Raw genomic sequence first — 21,454 nt, forward strand, 5'->3', positions numbered from 1 at the left:
AAGTACATGACTTCTTGGAATGGCTGGTATACGTAAATGTGTAGGATGTGTAGAAGGGAATGGTGGATACTAAAGCTGGAAAAAGCAAACTGGGACCACTTCATGAAGGATTTTGTATGATTGCTGAAATGTCCTCTCTTTACCCTTATATGTATGATTTTAAGGATTTTAAGTAAGGGAGTGATAGGGACGGTAATACGGGTAGACCATTTGTGATAATATTAATACAGAGGAAGGGACGGATTTATTTTGAGAAAAGAAGCATTGCGACTTGGTGAATATTTGAAGCTGTGGGATAAAGAATCAAGGGGGAGTTAGTTTTCTTTTTCTTTCTTTTCTTTCTTTTTTTTTTTTTTTTTTAAAGAGATGGGATCTTGCTCTGTTGCCCAGGAGTGCAGTGGTGTGATCACAGTTTACTGTAGGCTCAAGTGATCCTCCCACCACAACCTCCTGAGTTGCTGGGATTACAGGTGTGTGCCATCAAGCCTGGCTAATTTTTTTTATTTTTATTTTTATTTATTTTTGAGACAGAGTCTTGCTCTGTCGTCCAGGCTGTAGTGCAGTGGCACGATCTGGGTTGAAGTGAATCTCCTGCCTCAGCCCCCTGAGTAGCTGGGATGGCAGGCACCTGCCACCATGCCTGGCTAATTTTTGTATTTTAGTGGAGATGGGGTTTTACCATGTTGGTCACACTGGTCTTGAACTCCTGAACTCAAGCAGTCCACCCGCCTCGGCCTCCCAAAGTGCTGGGATTACAGGCATGAGTCACTGTGTCTGGCCTTTTTAATTTTTATTTTTAGAGACAGTCTCACTATGTTCCTCAGGCTGGTCTCAAACTCCTGGCCGCACGTGGTCCTTCCCCATTAGCCTCATGAGTTGTGGGGATTATAGGTATGCACCACTGCACCCAGCTGAATTTTTCTAGCTTGGACACTTTGATAGTTAGAAATGCCTTCTAGTAAATAGCACAGGAAAGGCGGAAGTATAAATTTTGGGGATGGTGGAAAGGAAAAAAAAAATCTTTAGATGATCTTCTAAAATTGCATATCTAATTCTGTTACTTCCTTCCTCAAAACTCCCTGATTGATCTCCGTTGCCTGCTGAACTAGATGCCTAAATGTCTTTACTTATTCTCAGTCGAAGATGGGGTTTTTGCACTTCTTCTAAGAGATAGTTTACAATACTTGTTAGGATTTTCAGTTACGTATCTTTGCCATTCAAATTACATTTTGGTAATTACATTTAAATAATTTACATGTGCACTTGATGCAAACATTTAAAAAACCAAAATAAAACAACTTAAAATACTTGAAGGTACTTGTTCCTTGAAATTTTCCAGAGTCGTTTTATGTCTGCCCTAGTTTTTTGGGCCCTAATGGAAATGTCGCCACGACTTGAGTGTGGGCTGCTGATAAGAACAGTTGGCCTGTGGTGGAGAAGGGAGGTCAAGGGGAAGAGTGAAGGTCACTTTCATAATGTTATCATCGACTAGGAGATACATAAAAATAATACTGGTCATAATCTTTACAGGATGAAATTGAGAATCTCCAATGAAATATTAAATTGGCCATATTCTATAATGTAAGAGCCTGTTGGCATTTTTATGCCCAATCAAGTGGGCATTTTTATCCATATACAGTGTTATGCATTCTCTGGAATATATTTGAATAAGGATGATTGAACAACTTTATGATGAAGAAACACTAAATACATTGACTATTAAAAATGGAGGAAAAATAATAGGAAATAAGGAAGTATTCTCATTTTACTTTTCCAATATTGCATTTGATGTTTTTGCCAATGCCATCGGCCATAGAATGAAAACACACACTCTGTCTCTCCCTCTCTCTCTCTCTCTGTCTCTCGTGCGTGTGTGCGCGCACAGGAGAGTTGATTGTATTCTTACAGTATTCAAAGATATCTAAAATCAGAGATGATATTTTAACATTGTGGCTGGATATAAGATAAATCTGTGAACATTAGTAGTAAAACCATATACTAGTTAAAACCAGCTCTGAAATACAATGAAAATGATTTATATAGATCCATTTACACACTACTTACCAAACTAAACAACTCTCAGAATCATATTAGTCCGGATAAGCTATGTTTTGCTGCAGTAACAACCCTAAATTTCAGTGGCTTAGCTGAGTGTGGTGGCGTGCACCTGTACTACCACCTACTCAGGAGGCTGAGACAGGAGGATTGCTTGAGCCCAGGAGTTGCAGGCTGTAGTGGGTGATGATCACGTCTGTGCATAGCCACTGTACTCTAGCCTGGGCAACATAGTGAGACCCTGTCCCTTAAAAAAATGTTAGTAGTTTATGCTACACATACATTGTGGGTGGGATAGTAGGTTTTCTATCCAGTGATTATCTCTACTCTCTAGAAGATTGCCAGTCTCCTTGGCAGATGGAAAGAGACTGGGGAATTGCATATTGGCTCTTAAACTTGTTCTCTGAAAGCAACAGATCCTTTTTATTCATATTCTATTGGTTAAGATCACATGATCAATCACTTGGACACACTTATCTTTCAAAGGGCCAAGGGTGTACAGTTCAACTTTGTACCTGAGAAGAGAACTGAAAATATTTCATGAATAGCACTAATAATTGTAGCAGTATTGAAATATAAAAATGAAAACCAAAAAAGCACAAGGAAAAGATGAATACATGTGACTATAAAGGATATAATCTCCGAATTATATTGAAAGCATAAATGAACAATTTTAAACATGGAAGTCTTTAGATCAGTATGAAAAAGATTAGTATTTAATCTTATATATATAAAAGTGTAATACAAATATATTAAGCAAATTTCAGGAGTCAAGTACAATAAAATGACCAAAAGATATGAACAGGTAATTCCCAAAAGATGAACTAGGATAGGAAAATATATTTAAAGTTGGAATTGCAAGTTTTTTTGTTTTTGTTTTTTTTTTTTTTTGATCAGAGTTTCGCTCTTATTGTCCAGGCTGGAGTGCAGTGGCATGATCTCTGCTCCCTGCAACCTCTGCCTCCCGGGTTCAAGCGATTCTCCTGCCTCAGCCTGTCGAGTGGCTGGGATTACAGACATGCACCACGACGCCCAGCTGATTTTGTATTTTTAGTAGAGACGGGGTTTTCTCCACGTTGGTCAGGCTGGTCTCAAGCTCCCAACCTCAGGTGATCCGCCTGCCTTGGCCTCCCAAAGTGTTGGGATTACAGGCATGAGCCACCGTGCCCAGCAAGTCTTTCTTACTCTGTTTAAATAGTGGAGAATTTAAAAATAACACTCAGTGCCAGTGAGTTTATGGAGAAATAGTTAATCATGTATTGCTGTTTGGATTATAATTCTTTTGCAAAACAATTTAGATACCATGTCAAGAACCATAAAAATATTCATACTCTTTAAGAATCCGTCTCTAGGAGTTTACCCCAGTTAAAATGAAGAAATATTAAATGAGTTAAAGAAAGTATTTTTCAGTAGTGAGGAAGAATCCATCCATTTATTCTTTCATTTCATTTAAGGAGACCAGTATTATTTGTGCTAGGCTCTGTCCTAAGCACTGGGCATACACAAATGATTAAGATAGGATTCCCACCCTGTCATAGCTTAAAGTCTAATGGTGAAGAGAATGTTAGGGGAAGACAGAGAAGAGGAAAGCCTAAAATACACAATCTCAGTTCAGTTAGGATATGTAAGAATAACCTAAAAATGTTCAGCAATTGGGAAATGTTTCAGAACATTTTGATATATTGGTATATGCAGTGGTATATATTGGTATATGCAGAGTGACTAACTGTGGTTCAAAGGAGTACTTACAAAAACTATGTGTAATGGCATAAAGAAATGTAAAAGGGAAGAATATTAAGGGTGTGAGTACTATGATTATAGACTATGTAAAAATACATAAACATTTGGGGAAATAAAGATTGTAAAGGAGTGTTGAAAGAAATCCGAAAAAAAAATAAGGTTAGATTAAAAACAATAGTTGCTCTTTAAAATACATAACTTGAGTCTAGTAATGAGAAAAACATCAAAGAAATCCCAGTTGAGGGCCATTCTACAAAATACCCGACTAGTTATTCTCAAAACTGTCAAGGTCATCAAAAACAAGGGAAGTCTGAGAAGTGTCACAGCCAAGAGTAGCCTAGGGAGCCATGATAACTACGTGTAAGGTGGTATCCTGGATGGGATCCTGGAACAAAAAGGACATTGGACAAAAACTAATGAACTCTGCACAAAGTATGGACTTAGTTAATAATGGTGTGTCAATATTGGTTCTTTAAAGGTAATGTATCATACTGTTAGCTGTTGTTAATAGGGGAAACAGCATGGAGAATATGAGAACTACTCTCTTGACATTGTTTTTGTAAATCCAGAACTCTTATAAAAAATGAAGCTTTTTTTAAAGAGATAGGAAGAGGAGAGAAACATATGCATATAGGCGTTTACTTAAATGTTCATCAGGCTGGGCACGGTGGAGCACACCTGTAATCCCTCCCACTTTGGGAGGCCGAGGTGGGTGGATCACTTGAGGTCAGGAGTTTGAGACCAGCCTGGCCAACATGGTGAAACCCCGTCTCTACTAAAAATACAAAAATTAGCTGGGCTTAGTGGCACGCATCTGTAGTCCCAGCTACTCTGGAGACTGAGGCAGGAGAATCAGTTGAACCCAGGAGGTGGAGGTTGCAGCGAGCCAAGATCATACCACTGCACTTCAGCCTGGGTGACAGAGCGAGACTCTGTCTCTAAATAAATAAATATTCATTCATCAAATGTCTGTGGAAAGATATTATAATACACTGCATACAATACGATACATATATTGTTACAAATACATGTATAGATAGGGATTAATGCTAGAAGGAAATGAAGTGAAAACCGTTATTTAAGGAAGCTAAGGTAGATGAATATTTTCCCAAATGTTTTCCTAAATCAGTTTTGTTCAGTCTTTCCTGAAAGACAGTTCATCACAAAGTTAAATACCTCATGTTCTCACCCATACATGGAAGCTAAAGAAGTTAATCTCAGAAGTAGGGAGTAGAATAGTGGTTACTAGAGGCAGGAAAGAGGAGGAAGGGGATAGTTAGATGTTGGTTAAGGGATATAAAAGTACAGCTAGTTAGGAGGAATAAGTCCTAGTGTTCTATAGTACTACAGACTGACTAACAATTTATTGTATATTTTCAAATATACAAACAGATTTTTAATGTTCTCAACACAAAGAAATGATCAATGTTTGAGGTGATATGCTAATTATCCTGTTTTGGTCATTGTACATTGTATACATGTATTGAAATATCACACTGTATCCCATAAATATGTACAATTATTGTGTCAATTAAAAATAATAAAAGCCGAGAAAACATGGTGTTTCAGGTAGGTTGTAAGAGTCTGTCTTGAGTATAGTGCCATCTGCTGGCAATGTTAACTAATTACATTTTAAAAAAGTTATTTTATGATTTTATAGGGGAAACTGGTTTTTCTTGCCATTTTGTTATTCACTTGGTTATATATTTTTATACTTATGCCCTCTTTTTATTATGAACAATAAGCATTCCTTTAAAAATCCTTATGATATGCCTAGAATTTAGAAGAAATCACTACCTCAGGTTTTCCTTTGTTGCCAAATTTTTTTGCGTATTTCTATGGCTGTAACAAAATGCCTTTATTTTGCAAATGTAATTTGGGGTGAAATAATTTTTTTAAAAGGAGCTTTATATGGATGCTTTTTGTTTTATTTTGTTTTAAGAAGGTTCGTTAGTATTAGGTAGAATTTAGAAATGAATCAAGTACCCGTAGAGACCCAAAATACCATAAATTTAATAGAATTAAATTTGAAGGGCAAGTCCCTTCCATTACCCTTCTTTCATAATATTCCTGAACTTACTATACTTAGTATACTATACTATACATCTGGGATTAGCATAGACGCGACAAGTCAAGGGCTCAGTTCCACAAGACTGAAGTCCCCACTTCAGATGCCAGTCACAAATCAGGCCTCCAGTACTTCTGGACTGACTGGCTATAAATTGGGTTTCCATGACTCCCTCCTCAGATTTGATAATTTGCATAAGTTGTTCACAGAACACAGGGAAACACTTTACTTACATTTTTCAGTTTATTATAAAGGATACAACTCAGGAACAGCCAGATGAAAGAGATGTATGGGAGGAGGTCTGAGTAGGGGAGTGTGGTTTCCATGCCCTCTCCAGGCATACTCCCCTCTCAGAACCTTAATGTCTCCACCAATCCAGAAACTTGTCAAATGTTGTTTCAGGAGGTTTTATAGAACTTAATATTCAGCACCCCATTCTCCTTTCTGGAGGTCAGTAAGAAGAGTTGAAAATTCCAGCCCTCTAATCACTTGGTCATTCTAGTCACCAGCCCCCTCCTGAGTCTATGCCATATTGGGGCTCCACTCCAGGTCACTTCATTGGCATAAACTCTGGTGTAGTCAAAAGGGACCTTTAATGAATGACAAAAAACATTCCTATCACTCAGAAATTTTAAGCATTTTAGGAGCCTTGTGCTGTGAACCTGGGACAAAGATGGATTACACTTATACCACAATAGGTCTAGCATTTTAAAAAGTTAACTAGTTTGCACATAGACACTTGGCGAATGGTTGATTGGTTATATAATCCCATCAAGGTATGCAAATAAACATGTATTATGGCATCTCTCATATTGGCATATAAACTAGTATTTGCCCTATACCTGCTGTATAAGATTGAGTCTTGTCATGTTGATTTCTCTTAGCAGCAGTGTTTATCGCAGCTCAGCTTATCCCAGCTCTTCCCATTCCTGTCTACTATTCCTGTCTACTATCTGCTACCTATGTAGCAGATTTTGGAGGTAATTTCTCTCCTTCCAGTTCTCTTCAAAGCCAGGACTATTAAAACAAACAAACAAAAAAACCTTCTGACTGTCAACTAGATAATGTTAAGAATCTTCCAAGTGGCTATAATTTTAAAAAAATATATGAAATCATTTTATGTTCCCCTTAGAACTTGGAGAATGTCTAATCTAGAAGTTTCAGAACTTTTTTTTTAGATAGCAGCTAAACCTTTAATTGAAGAAATCTTGTATAAAGCTGCATGTCCTGGGGTTCCTACATAAGCAAACCCAAACCCAATTCAATGAAAACAGTGACATGAAACTTAAGTCTAACTAGAGACATTATCAGTTAGAAATCACCAACTAACCTCTAACTTGGGACCTTTTACTGGATCATGATCAAATAAGGCAAATGCCTAGCTAGCTATGGCTAATCAAGTAATTGCTTTGCTTCAAAGTTCAGCCTGTTGAAACCCTCTGCTCATGCTCTGAAGCTGAGCTTGCTGAACCTCTTTTGGTTATTAGTGTTGTCAGATTCATGGGTTGTCCTTTGCTCAGATAAACTCTGCTAAATTTAATTTGCTTAAAGTTTTTAATACCCAGTATCTAAAAACAAATAATGAAGTGCTTTGTTTAAGACGGGAATGAGGCTGAGTGCAGTGGCTCCTGCCTGTAATCCCAGCACTTTGGGAGGCCGAAGTGGTAGATCACTTGAGGCCAGGAGTTTGAGACCAACCTGGCCAACATGGTGAAACCCTGTCTCTACTAAAAATAGAAAAATCAGGCAGGTGTGGTGGTGTGTGCCTGTAGTCCCAGCTACTCAGGAGGCTGAGGCAGGAGAATGGCTTGTACCTGGGAGGCGGAGGTTGCAGTGAGCTGAGATCATGCCACTGCGCTCCAACCTGGGTGACAGAGTGAGGCTCTGCCTCAAAAGAAGGGAAAGAGTGTGTGGAGTTTGAAATCTCTGAGCTCTTCCACTCGTACCTTGAGGCACCTCAGAGGAACTTTTTGCTTATTTTATTCAAATCCCGTTTTACAAAGGAGAGATCTGTACCCTATAGTAGTTAATTGACTTGCTAGGTGTACCCTAGGTAGGGGAGTGGTGGACTTTTATTCATTAGCCTCTCAGTCGTGGATTTTTTTCTGTTATACCAAGCTGCTTCTAATGGAATTACTGCATTCTTAAAAGTTACAATGACACACATACATATTTTTAAATTAGTATTGCTTTTCTTGGTAGAAATAGCAATTAAATTGCTTCTTGGTTTCCATTAACATCGAGGAAAAATTACAGGATTTTATTTTATTTTTTTTGAGACTGAGTCTCACTCTGTTGCCCAGGCTGGAGCACAGTGGCGCGATCGTGGCTCACTGCAAGCTCCGCCTCCTGGGTTCATGCCTTTCTCCTGCCTCAGCCTCCCGAGTAGCTGGGACTACAGGCGCCTGCCACCATGCTGGGCTAAATTTTGTATTTTTTAGTAGAGACGGGGTTTCACTGTGCTAGCCAGGATGGTCTCAATCTCCTGACCTTGTGATCCACCCACCTCTGCCTCCCCAAGTGCTGAGATTACAGGCGTGAGCCACTGCACCCGGCCAAATTACAGGATTTTAAAGAGTTTAATTAACTAAATATTTGTATGTTGAAAATATATTTAATATATAATAGCAAATTTTTAACTTAAAAATTATTATCTATGTTTGTTAGATATGCTTATTTATATGAACATGTTAAAAATATGTTTTATAATTAGAACTGTTACTCCTAGGTCTATTGATAGTTGTGATTATCTTGATAGAGTGTTGTCATTTGTCACATTGACAAGGTACTAGTCCTAGAGATAAACCAGTATCCAGTCTGTTTAAAAGTGAGGAATAAAGTTCTTTATTACAAAATTTGTTTGGTAATAAAGCAGGTTGGAGATTTTCATATATACCTTTTCTTTAGTGAGTATAACTCTGCCACTGTAGAATTATTTGAGATGTGTTTAGTTAAAGGCATATTTTTAAAAATAGATACCTTTTACTAAGGAAATAAAAACAACCTTATAGGAGGCACAAAACAGATACTTATATAGGTTAATTTTAATATGTTACTGGAAAAAAGTCTAATTTCCAGTAACATTTATAAGCTCACATTTGGCAATGTCAGTGAAACAAACTGAGAATATAATTTAATCATTATGTACAGTAAGTGAGGTCTCTGGGCATGAAAATAAAATTAAAGTTTCTTGAAAACTTTATGATAGTAATCCTCAGAAAGAGACTTATTTTTATTCTATGAATATTATTGGTATGTAAAAGCAATGTATTTGTCCATAGTAAAAAAGAATAGCATTTTGCCGTAGCACATTTTCGAAGTTTTTTCAAGTTATGTTATTACCTTTTGGATATTATGTTGTCCTCATCTGTGTTTTTACTTATTATTGGAAGGCTCTTGCTTATAATATTTGACTTATTTTTCTTCTCTACTTTGTCTTTCCATTCTGGATTGGAAGTCCTTCAGGATGACAGGCTATATTTTGTATACATGCACAGTGATGCTCTGAGCTATAGTGGAGCCTGATGCAAAAGGAAGAGTTAGTGATTCTGATGCTGTCTCTGTTTTAAAATGTTGATGTTTGGTTCATGGGTGTGTGTGTGTGTGTGTGTGTGTGTGTGTTTTGTTGCATTGGTTTTGTTTTAAAAATATTCCATTAAACTGTTGTTGTTTTTGTTGTTGTTGATCTTGATTACTGCGTTTTTTGACAACCTCTTTAACGTTGCACATGTCTTACCCTATCCTGGGTGGGGTCCCAGTGTACATTGTAGAGAGCTTTATGTATAGCAGGCTCTCAATACATGTTTTGTTGGGTATATTATTCTGTTCTCCCTGAAAGATGTGATCAAGTTTTTATTCTTTTTCAGGTATCTTACAGACATATAGATGTCAAAGTTGGAGTTAAAAAAAATTATTTTCCCTGTGGTTGGAGAGAATAGAATCAGAAAAGAAAATTTAGAAATAAGAAAGTGTTACTGGCTTAGAAGTATTTTTCTTTACCTTAACCCCACTGAATATAGAGCATAGAGAGATTGAAAACTGGAATTCTGTGGAGAAATTAAATGGAAAAGATTTAAAGAAATTAAATGGATAAGTCTTATGTATTGGCTTGCTTTGTCAGTTATTCAGAACATTGTATATACTCAAAATACTAAACCTACTCAAGCTACTCTATTTTAATGGAGTTTGAGAACAACCTCTTAAAAAATCATTTAGTGAACTATCTGCAGTATATTGTGAATCTTGGTTTAAGAATGATGTATATTTCTTTCTTCTAATGTGGGTATATAATTATAAATGTTAAAGTGTATTTTAGCATTGGCTATAGCATTTTCATAAAGAATTAAGCATTTACTTGTTGAAAGATTATATGCTAAGCAGAATTTGCTTGTGTAAAACTTTTAAATTCCTTTTCATTGAAAATATTCAGATTGATAGTCTTCTAAATTTATGGTTCAAACAAATTAGTTTTAGAACTTCCCACACAATTTGAATGGCTAGAGTAAGCTAAATAGCTTTTTCCTCTAGTAAAATACTGTTAACTATCAGTGGTAGGTGGTTTATCAGAGGCAAGACAGCATATATTGTTCTAAGGATTTCTTTCCAAATCTTTTATGATTTATCCTTTTATTTATATTTACACGTTTGTCAAAAATATCAGAAACACAGCATTTTCAACAGATGTTATTGGAACTGAACAAACTCAGTTTTTCGGTTTTTATATAAAAGAAACAGTTGTATTTTAGTGCTATGTTATATTGAGGAAATTGACTATATATACCAAATTTTGTATTTTTAATAGAAAATTACAGCATGTAAACTTTGAATAGATGTAATATTCTTTGAAACTCATTTAAATTTTTATGTAAATTAAATTTTATATATATGGATTTTTATATAAAATCTTTTTAAAAGGATATTAACATTTTTAGGCCTATTCAAGCAGATTTACCTTTTATCAGCACTGCTGTATTCCTTATTCATCTAATGGTAGCTCAGAGCATGAAGAAATTTAGGAAAGGTGATATCTGAGAATAATAGAAAAATAATATCCATAGGTTCCTTCCTTTAGGGCCTTAGAGTTTATTTGAGGAATAGAGTAGTGCATGTGATGAAGGTTTTAAAGTAGAGTGTTAGAGCTGTGGGTCATAGTAGAATAATAGAAAAATTGGTTAGAGAGAATGAGTTGATTTGATGACGAGGTAAGAGAGTTCTGTGGAGCTGAAGATTAGTTTCAGTTGCTAAGTTGTTACTTGTTTCTAATCTTACAGATTTTTTTAGCTTGAGAATGTGTAAAATGGGTAGATCTCTTTGAACAAGCTTTTTCCCTAAAGAGTGTAGACTTGGCCGGGCATGGTGGCTTATGCCTGTAATCTCAGCACTTTGGGAGGCTGAGGCGGGCGGATCACAAGGTCAGGAGATCGAGACCATCCTAGCTAACATGGTGAAACCCCGTCTCAGCTAAAAATACAAAAAATTAGCCGGGCGTGGTGGCACGTGCCTATAGTCTCAGCTACTCAGGAGGCCAGGCAGGAGAATCACTTAAAGCCGGGAGGCGGAGGTTGTAGGGAGCCGAGATCACGTCACTGCACTCCAGCCTGGGCGACAGAGTGAGACTCCATCTCAAAAAAATAAATAAATAAAATAAAAGAGTATAGACTTTAGAATAAGGTAAATTTAATTATTTCAGTAATTAGTATTTCTCAAACAACACAAAAGCAGTACTATAAAATATAGAAATATTTTCTGTACCTCTTTTTTCAATTCTTGCCTGTGTGTGATTTTCTTTTTAACAGGAAATCAAACCCCAAAGCCATTATAACCATGGATATGGTGAACCTCTTGGACGGAAAACTCATATTGATGATTACAGCACATGGGACATAGTCAAGGCTACACAGTAAGGTTTTTGTTGTAGTTGTTTTCTTTGGCATGTGTATTTCAAGTGAAATATGAATCTGAATAACAGTCATATTACTTTGGGAAAAACATCAGTATATCTCAATTAAAAAATTAGTTTATGGGCCGGTTGCGGTGGCTCACACCTGTAATCTCAGTACTTCACAAGGCCGAGGAGGGTGGATCACCTGAGGTCAGGAGTTTGAGACCAGCCTGGCCGACATGGTGAAACCCCGTCTCTACTAAATATACAAAAAATTAGCCAGGCATGGTGGCGGATGCCTATAATCCCAGCTATTTGGGTGGCTGAGGCAGGAGAATCACTTAAACCCAGGAGGTGGAGATTGTAGTGAGCCGAGATTGCGCCACTGTGCTCCAGCCTAGGCAACAAGAGTGAAACTCTGTCACATACACACACACACACACGAAAATTTAGTTTATTTCCCATTGGTTAATTGAATATGTCTGTTTGCTTTTGGTACTTGCTGATCTTTCCAGAAGTATACTATTAGGCCCTGAGAATATTAAGGTTACTTACGGTGAGTTGGAAAACATTGTTGGAATTAAAGCACTTTAAATGGAAACCATCAGTGTGCATCCAATATTCTCCCGCCCGCAACCAGGTACACAGATTAGAAATAAAACGTAGTTAATGTCATATTTACTTATTTAACCCGTGCTAAGGGAAATATCACAGTTTTCTAAAATATCATCAAAATACCAGATTATCAGTCTTCGAGATAAGCTAAGGAAAAGGATAAATCTGACTTTTTATAATGCAAAGTATATGGAAGTTGAAATAACAACAGTTATTTTCATCTGCAAAGAGGAGAAACTAGTTCATAGATTCTTGAGCTTTAAGAATTGTCTGAAATTGGACAGATGTGGAAGTTCATGCCTGTAATCCTAAAACTTTGGGAGGCCAGTGTGGGAACATCACTTGAGATCAGGAGTTTGAGACCAGCTTGGGCAATAGAATGAGACCCTGTCTCTGCAAAAAAAGAAAAAAAAAAAAAAAGTAGGGCATTGTATTACTCCGTTCTCTCACTGCTATAAAGAAGTACCTGACACTGGATAATTTATGAGGAAAAGAGGTTTAATTAGCTTATGATTCTGCAGGCTGTACAGGAAGCATAGTGGCTTCTGCTTCTGAGGAGTCTTCAGGAAACTTTACAATCATGGTGGGAGGTGAAGGGGAAGCAGGTACATCTTACCTGGTGGAGCATGAGGAAGAGAGAGTGGGGAGGAGGTATTGCACATTTCCAAACAACCAAATCTCATGAGAACTCTATCACAAGAACAGTACCAAAGGGATGGTGCCAAACCATTCATCAAGGATCCACCCCCTTGATCCAATCACCTCTCACCAGGCCCCATCTCCAACACTGGGGATTACAATTGAACATAAGATTTAGGTGTGGACACAGATCCAAACCATGTCAGGCGTGATGGCACACTCCTGTGGTCCCAGTTACTCGGAAGGCTGAGGTGGGAGGACCGCTTGTGCCTGGGAATTCGAGGCTGCGGTGAGATATGGTCATGCCAATACACTCCAGCCTGGGCAAAGGAGTGAGACCCCATCTCAAAAAAACAAGCAAAAAAAGGATTCTCTGAAGTTCATTGCATCCCACAGAATTAATAGTCATATTTCCTTAGGGTGTGTATTTTTCTTGGTCTTTCTGATCATCTGCATATTTACTTCAAGAAGAAAGCATAAAGTGGTATCTGTTATGCCAGTAGGTCAACTAAGTAAAACAATATTTTTTATTTGTTTTGTGAAATTATGAAATAACTCTTTCTTAATATAAAGACTTGGTGTGCTTTTGGTCTCTTAATATCCATTCTGTAGAGTGCTGGAAACCTTAACACTACTCAGTGCAAACCAAATCTCAGAATAATGTGATCTTTATTACAACTTGCTGAGGACGTGTGAATTACTTAACATTCTTACCTGGGCTCCAGGAAGAGCTTCAGACTTCCCTGAATGCCTTGGAATTATATACAGAATTTTGTGTGTTGGAGCATGTTTCTGGGTAGAGTCCGTGACTTTCATTGCATTTTTAAAGAGGTCTGTGATCCCCAAAAAGATTAAAAATGATTGATCTGAACAATTTGATTTTAAGGTGATCTCATCTTTTGCGTGAGCTTTGAGTGCAACAACGTAGAGAAATCCAGTGACAACTATAAAGATTGTGTTTGTTTTCTTTTGTAGGTTTGTTTGTTTTTAGCTTTAAATAGGCTATCTTATCTAAATACAGGTTGAGTATCCCTTATTCAAAATGCTTGGGACCAGAAGTGTTTTGGATTTTGGATTTTTTTGGATTTTGGAATATTTGCACATACACAATGAGAGATCTTTGGGGTGGGACTCAAGTCTAAACATGTTTATTTATGTTTCATGTACACATAGCCCGAAGGTACTTTTATACAATGTTTTTATGTTTTGTGCACCTGTCACATGAGGTCATGTATAGTATCTTCCATGTGTGGTATCATGTGCTCAAAAAGTTTAGGATTTTGGAATACTTCATGTTATGGATTTTTGAATTAGAGATGCCCAACCTATACATGGTTTTTATTAGAATGACGCATGTAATCTTGTTTTTTCTACACATAAGGCAACAACAAAAACTAGACAGACAAAACCCCAAAGTTTGTGTCTTCAGAATGTAGTTTATTTTGTTCGTAGTCTTCCCTTTTCCACTTGATATTTGCTTAGGAATTGTTAATTATTTACAGTGGGAAGAAGAGGCACAGTACTACATTTTGATACAGAAGTTCAATTCACTTTTAAAAATACATGAATCCAGGCTGGCCACGGTTTCCTTAAGTTCTGTGTTTCCTTACTTACGTCTAGTTCTTGCATCCATTATTGAGAGTTGTGGTATTGAAGTCTCTAGCTCTTATTGTAGAACTGTCTGTTTCTCTCTTCAGTTCTGTCAATTTTTGCTTCAAATATTTTGATGATGTTATTAGGTTAAATGTTCAATGCTTTTAATTTATAATTGTTGTATCTTCTTGCTGCATTGAACCTTTTATTAATATGTAATGTCTTTCTTTGTCTTTTGTAACCATTCTTGATTTAAAGTTTATTGTCTGATATTAGTGTAGCCACTCTTGCTCTCCTCTGATTATTATTTGCATGGAATTTCTTTTTTCATCCTTTAATTTCCAACTCATTTGCTTTTGGATCTAAAGTGTGTCTGTTGTAGATAGCGTATAGTTGGGTCTTTTTTACCCCAGTCTGTTCTGCCAGACTGTCTTTGGGTTGGAGAGTTTAATCCGTTTACATTTAAAGTAATTACTAATAAAGAGGGACTTCTGTCATTTTGCCATTTCTTTTTTTTTTTAGACAGAGTCTTGCTCTATCGCCTAGGCTGGAGTGCCATGGCGCAATCTCAGCTCATTGCCATCTCCGCCTACTGAGTTCAAGCAGTTCTCCTGCCTCAGCCTCCTAAGTAGCTGGGATTACAGGCATGTTCCACCACGCCCAGCTAATTTTTGTATTTTTAGTAGAGACGGGGTTTCACCATGTTGGTCAGGCTGGTCTCAAACTCCTGACCTCGTGATCCACCCTCCTCAGCCTCCCAAAGTGCTGGGATTACAGGCGAGAGCCACTGCACCTGGCCAGCATTTGTTTTGTATATGCCATATAGCTTTTTTTCCCTCTCATTTCCTGCGTTACTGTTTTTTGTGTGTGTTTAGTTCAATTTTTATAGTGAAATGTTTAAGTTTCTCGTTCCTTTCGTGTATGTCCTATAGCTACTTTTCTTTGCGGATACTATGGATATTACATTTAACATCCTAAAGTTGGACCGGGCGTGGTGGCTCACGCCTGTAATCCCAGCACTTTGGGAGGCCGGGGCGGGTGGATCACAAGGTCAGGAGATCGAGACCATCCTGGCTAACACGGTGAAACCCCGTCTCTACTGAAAATACAAAAAAATTAGCCGGGCGTGGTGGCGGGTGCCTGTAGTCCCAGCTACTCGGGAGGCTGAAGCAGGAGAATGGCGTGAACCTGGGAGGCGGAGCTTGCAGTGAGCTGAGATTGCGCCACTGTGCTCCAGACTGGGCTACACAGCGAGACTCCGTCTCAAAAAAGAAAAAAAATCCTAAAGTTATAACACTAATTTGAATTTGTGTTACTGAATTTATATAGATTAATGCCAATAACTTAATAAACTGCTCCTTTACAGCCTCATCTATACGCCTTTTAGTTATTGATGTCACAGAACTGCATATGTATACGTTGTATTTCCAACAGACATAAAGTAATAATTATTTTAAATGCATTGGTCTCTAAAATTATATAGAAACAATATGTAGACACACAGACCAAAATTACAATAATACTAGTGTTTAATAATTTTTAAATTAATGTATTAGTCTCTTAAATCATGTAGAAAACAAAAAAGCGGAGTTACAAATTATTGTTACGTTATGCTAGGTTTTGTAATTGCCCATGTATTGACTTTTATTGAGATCTTTATTTTTTCAAATGCCTTTGAGTTACTGTCTAGTGTCCCTTAATTTCACCTGGCAGGTCTCCTTTGTTCAATTCTTGCAGGGCAGGTCCAGTGGTAACAGATTCTCTCAGTCATTATTTGGGAATGTCTTAATTTCTTCCCCTCTTTTGAAGGACAGTTTTGCTGAATATAGGATTTTTGGTTGGCATTGGTTTTCTTTTAGCGCTTTGGATATGTCAGCCTGTTACCTTCTGGCCTCCAAAGTTTCTGATGAGAAATCTTCTGATAATCTTTTTGAGGATCCTTGTATGTGACCAGTTGCCTCTCTCTCGTTCCTTTCAAGGTTCTCTCTGTCTTTGTCTTTCAAAAGTCTGATTATAATATGTCTCAGTGTGGGTGTCTTGGAGTTCCTTTTACGTTGACTTCATTGATGTTTATATTCAAATTTAGGAAGTTTTCAGCGATTATTTTTTCAAATATTCTCTCTGTCCCTTTCTCTCTCTCTCTCTCTTTTTCTGGAACTTCCACAATGTGTGTGTTGTTCTACTTAATGGTGTCCCACAGGTCCCTTAGACTGTCTTCACTTTCCTTCGGTCTTTTTTCTTTCTGCTCCTCACACTTGATAGTAATTGCTATTGCTCTGTCTTCATGTTTGCTGATTCCTTCTTCTGTCTTTGAAGACATTTCTGTCTCATTTCTGTCTTTGAATCCATATAATGACTTCAGTTATTGTACGTTTTAGTTCTAGAATTTCTGGTTTCTTTTTAGGTATTTTATCTTTTTATGAGTACAGGTGCTACCAGCTTACATTGATTTGAGTTTTCCACCACTGCAAAAGTGGTACACATTCAGTAGAAACCATGCTTCAAGTATGACCCATACAGCCATTCTTTTTTTTGTTTTGTTTTTACTTTCAGTACAGTATTCAATAAATTACATGAGGCCAGGCACAGTGGCTGACACCTGTAATCCCAGCTCTTGGGAAGGCTGAGGTGGGCAGATCGCTTGAGTCCAGGAGTTCAAGACCAGCCTGAGCAATATGGTGAAACTCCATCTCTACTAAAAGTACAAAAAAAGAGCCAAGCATGGTGGTGCACACCTGTGGTCCCAGCTACTAGGGAGGCTGAGGTGGGAGGATTGCTTGAGCCCTGGGGGCGGAGATTGCAGGAAGCTGTGATTGTGCCATTGCACTCCAGCCTCAGTGACAGAGACCCTGTCTCAAAAAAGAAAAAAAAAATTACATGAGATATTTATTATAAAATAGGCTTTGTCTTAGATGATTTTGTTCAGAGTCTGTCATTGTCCTTTCCCACATTGTGGAGGTCACATCCCAGAGCAATCCCCTCGTTCTCTATAGGGAATATGAATCATTCTTCTTGCCTCTCTAGGCAAGGGGCAGAGTTCAGTAAGCCTGTGGGAGAATTCTCGACTTATACCCACATCATAAACGTCATCTGCTGAGGCAATGGTAATTACTCAGCTCTCCATATACCCTGGGCTGATGTCTGGTGGTATTGTGGGAAAAGGAACCTCTGTAACTTGTTACCATCCAGTTGGACCGGGACTTGTGCTTTAGTCCAATTGGCCATTCCCTTCACCCTGGCATTCCATAAGATAACCATAAATACAGATGGCCACCAAAACCGGAGAGATTTGACAAATTCTTTTAATCCCGTTATATATATGTTGACTTGATAGGAGTCCCTAGGGGGTGCATAATGAATTTAAGGCCCGAAACCAAATAGCTGCTGGGTTTGAATCAGCACTCTTCTGGTGGTCAACTGTTAGTGAGAATGTGAATTGGATTAACTCCATCTATTATAATCCACAGCTTCATCAATTATACTTGGGATGCCCTCAAAGGGGTGACTAGCTAGTTAAATGCCATCAGCCGAATGGCCTGGAAAAACCAGCTTGCACTAGACATGATACTAGCAGAAAAAGGCATATGTGTGATGCTGGGTGGGAAATGTACTTTTATTCCCAACAATACTGTCCCAGATAGGATCATCACAAAAGCTTTACAAGGTTTGACAACTCTAGTGAGCTGGCAGAGAATGCTGGAATTGATGACCCATTTACAGGTTGGCTAGAAGGTTGGTTTGGAAAATGGAAAGGCATGGTAGCTTCAGTCCTTACATCTCTCATAATTGTGGCAGAAGTCTTACCAGCAGTGGGATGTTGTATTATCCTTTGTGTGAGGGGACTAGCACAGAGATTAATTAAGACAGCTATTAATAAACAAATGCCCATGACTTACCAGCAAAATAACCTGCTACTATTAAAAACCAAATTAGACTCACTCTCCTATGAGGAAGATAGTAAATGACTTCTAGAGTGATTCAAGGACCAAAAGGGTTCAAATGAAAATGAAACTAAAAGAAGTAAATAGAAAAGAGAAGGGAATTTGTGAGAAAACATTTTAAATGGTCCATTTTCAAGGCATGATAAACCTAAGCACTGGCAGCCAGCCTGCGAATGTAACAAATTACATGGCTCATGCACCTAGTGGGTCACGATAAGTGAACAGAATGTAGAGGAGGGGTCAGCCCATAAAAGGGAAGAAAGTTTCATTATTGTGAAATCAAAACTTAAGCGTGGAAAAGGACGGGGTAAGGGGGATAATAAAACTTAGGCGGCGTCTGGGAAGATTGCAACCCCATAGTACTCGACCAGTGAGGAACTCGGGGAGGGACTTGTGTGCTAGGAGATAAATTGCCTGCTGTAGCTGCCCTGGGTGTGTCTGCCTACCAGACACCTGATATTACACGACTGCTGTTAAAAGTCTCACTTTCGCCTTTCCTCGTGCCTCTTGGTCCATTCTTTGGGTTTGGACTGATGAGCGTGTTTCTCACACTGGGGCTTATATAACATCCTTTCTTCTTGATAGTCTTCTAAATCATTTATATGCACCTTGTTACTGATTTTTATATATTTAATATTTTTTAATATGTGTGTATTTTTTATAGTCTGCCTTAAGAGTTTGCTGGGATAAGTGGTAATAAAGCAACTGATTGAAATTTTATTTCTGGTGTACTTTTTTCTTTCGTATAGTGAGATTTTACATTCTTATAAGTGAGACATTTTAGAACTAAAATGGATTAGTAAAAGTTTTTGGCATGTTGACATTTTAAAAGTAATATTCTATGTTGAGAAATACATTTTAATTTCCTAGTATCAAAATGAGGAATTATTTTCATCTCAAAATGTTATTTTTAGGTTTACATTTCTTGTTAAATAATAACAATGCCATATTTTCTTTCTTTTCTAGATATGGAATATATGAACGCTGTCGAGAATTGGTGGAAGCAGGCTATGATGTACGGCAACCGGACAAAGAAAATGTTACCCTCCTCCATTGGGCTGCCATCAATAACAGAATAGATTTAGTCAAGTATGTGTTTTCTCTATTTTTAATTATTAGAACTTGACTTTTTATGGTTATAAAATTAATAGAAGTAATTGTTATAAAAACTAATACTTTCTAAAATTCATGGCTTTTAGAGGATAGATTCTGTGTACCTTGTTTTTCTGAAAAAGAAAAATTGCTTTTAACTTATATTGAATGCTTATATTAGCCAAGTACTGTACTGAGTACTTTTCCATATATGTTTTCTTTAGTTCTTAATTCTTAATATAACCGTATATGAAATATAACAATTGTTACTGTCCTACTGCTGGCAAAACTGAAGCACAGACAGTTTAAATATACTACCTAGTGACCCACAGCTAATAAAGGTTGGAGTCAGGACCTGAACTCAGGCAGTCTGACTTGGTGTTCACATTCCAAATGTGGATTCTGTGGAGAAAACAGCAAAAGGAAAGTTGAAATGATAATAGGTAATAATAATCTGATTTAACTGTTCACACCAGCATAAGTGATGAATACTTTGCATACTAAGTGTAAAATGATTTTTATCCATCACTGTTAATGTTTGTTTAGTATTAATAAGAAATAGTTAGATAATCAAGAGTCAGGATGGTAGGAAATCTCAGCATATCTTCTTTAGTAGTCTTTTGACACTTTGGACACAAAATATTTACAGAAAGACATGAAATTTTGTTGTTGAGATGGGTTCTTACTCTCTCACTCAGGTTGGAATGTAGTGGTACAATCTTGGCACACTGCAGCCTTGCCTCCCAGGCTCAAGCGATCCTCCCACCTCATACTCCTGAGTAGCTTGGAGCACAGGCGAATACCACCACGCCCAACTAATTTGTGTTTTTTTGTTTTTGTTTTTGTTTTTTTTTGAGATGGGGTTTTGTTCTCGTTGCCCAGGCTGGAGTGTAATGGCTCAATCTTGGCTCACCGCAACCTCTGCCTCCTGGGTTCAAGCAATTCTCCTGCCTCAGCCTCCCGAGTAGTTGGGATTATAGGCGGGTGCCAATAGTAAATGACTTATAGAGTGATTCAAGGACCAGAGGGTTTAAATGAAAATGAAATATAGGCATATGCCACCATGCCCAGCTAATTTTTTTTATGTTTTTAGTAGAGATGGGGTTTCTCCATGTTCATCAGGCTGGTCTCGAACTCCTGCCCTCAGGTGATCCACCCGCCTCGGCTTCCCAAAGTGCTGGGATTACAGGCGTGAGCCACTGTGCCTGGCCCGAATTTTTTGTATTTTTGGTAGAGACGGGGTTTCGCCTTGTTTCCCAGGCTGGTCTCAAACTCCTGAGCACAGGCAGTTCAACTACCCTGGCCTCGCAAACTGCTGGAATTACAGGCATTTGCCTCTGCGCCTAGCCAACACAAATGTAAAATGAACTAAATGAACTACTTACTGTGTTAAGTGCAGCACACAGAATGTGTAGAGACAAATTGGATATTAATGCCAGGTAAGAGAATTCACCCTGAATTGCTACGTTTTCAGTGCATTGTCTTACTGTTCTCTAATTTAATTCCTGAGTCTCAAACTTTGAGGGTAAAGGTGCACTAAACGTACCTCTTGGCAAATGCAGAATGGTTGTGTGTTAAAATCAACATGGGACTGACACTGAAGTCAGAAATTGCCATCATATAATGAAGTTTAGGGACACAAGAATGAATCTGGACTTTAAGAGTTTGAATTTTAACTATAATTCTATTAAAAACTTGAGTAGCAGCATCTTAAGATTTAACATTATGGTGTACAAAGAAAGCGTTCGAGCACTGTCAGCTGCGTGATTGCTTCCATGTCAGTAAAACACTTATTTGTGATGCTAAGTAACTACTGACTTTCAGCGGGAA

At 37.8% G+C, this 21,454-nt stretch overlaps 1 protein-coding gene across 2 annotated transcripts in view; it reads left to right on the forward strand.

The window, feature by feature from the left end:
- ZDHHC17 (zDHHC palmitoyltransferase 17) overlaps nt 1–21,454 on the forward strand; it is an 89,697-nt gene that overhangs the window by 21,804 nt on the left and 46,439 nt on the right. The window contains exons 2-3 of one of the 2 annotated variants that reach the window (XM_019039007.4): nt 11,659–11,762; nt 19,499–19,621. In XM_019039007.4, the coding sequence (XP_018894552.2) occupies nt 11,659–11,762; nt 19,499–19,621 (227 nt within the window). The remainder of the gene's footprint in view (nt 1–11,658; nt 11,763–19,498; nt 19,622–21,454) is intronic. The other variant, XM_004053604.4, reaches the window with a different exon arrangement.

This window comes from Gorilla gorilla, chromosome 10, assembly GCF_029281585.2.
Source record: "Gorilla gorilla gorilla isolate KB3781 chromosome 10, NHGRI_mGorGor1-v2.1_pri, whole genome shotgun sequence".
NCBI lineage: Eukaryota > Metazoa > Chordata > Mammalia > Primates > Hominidae > Gorilla > Gorilla gorilla.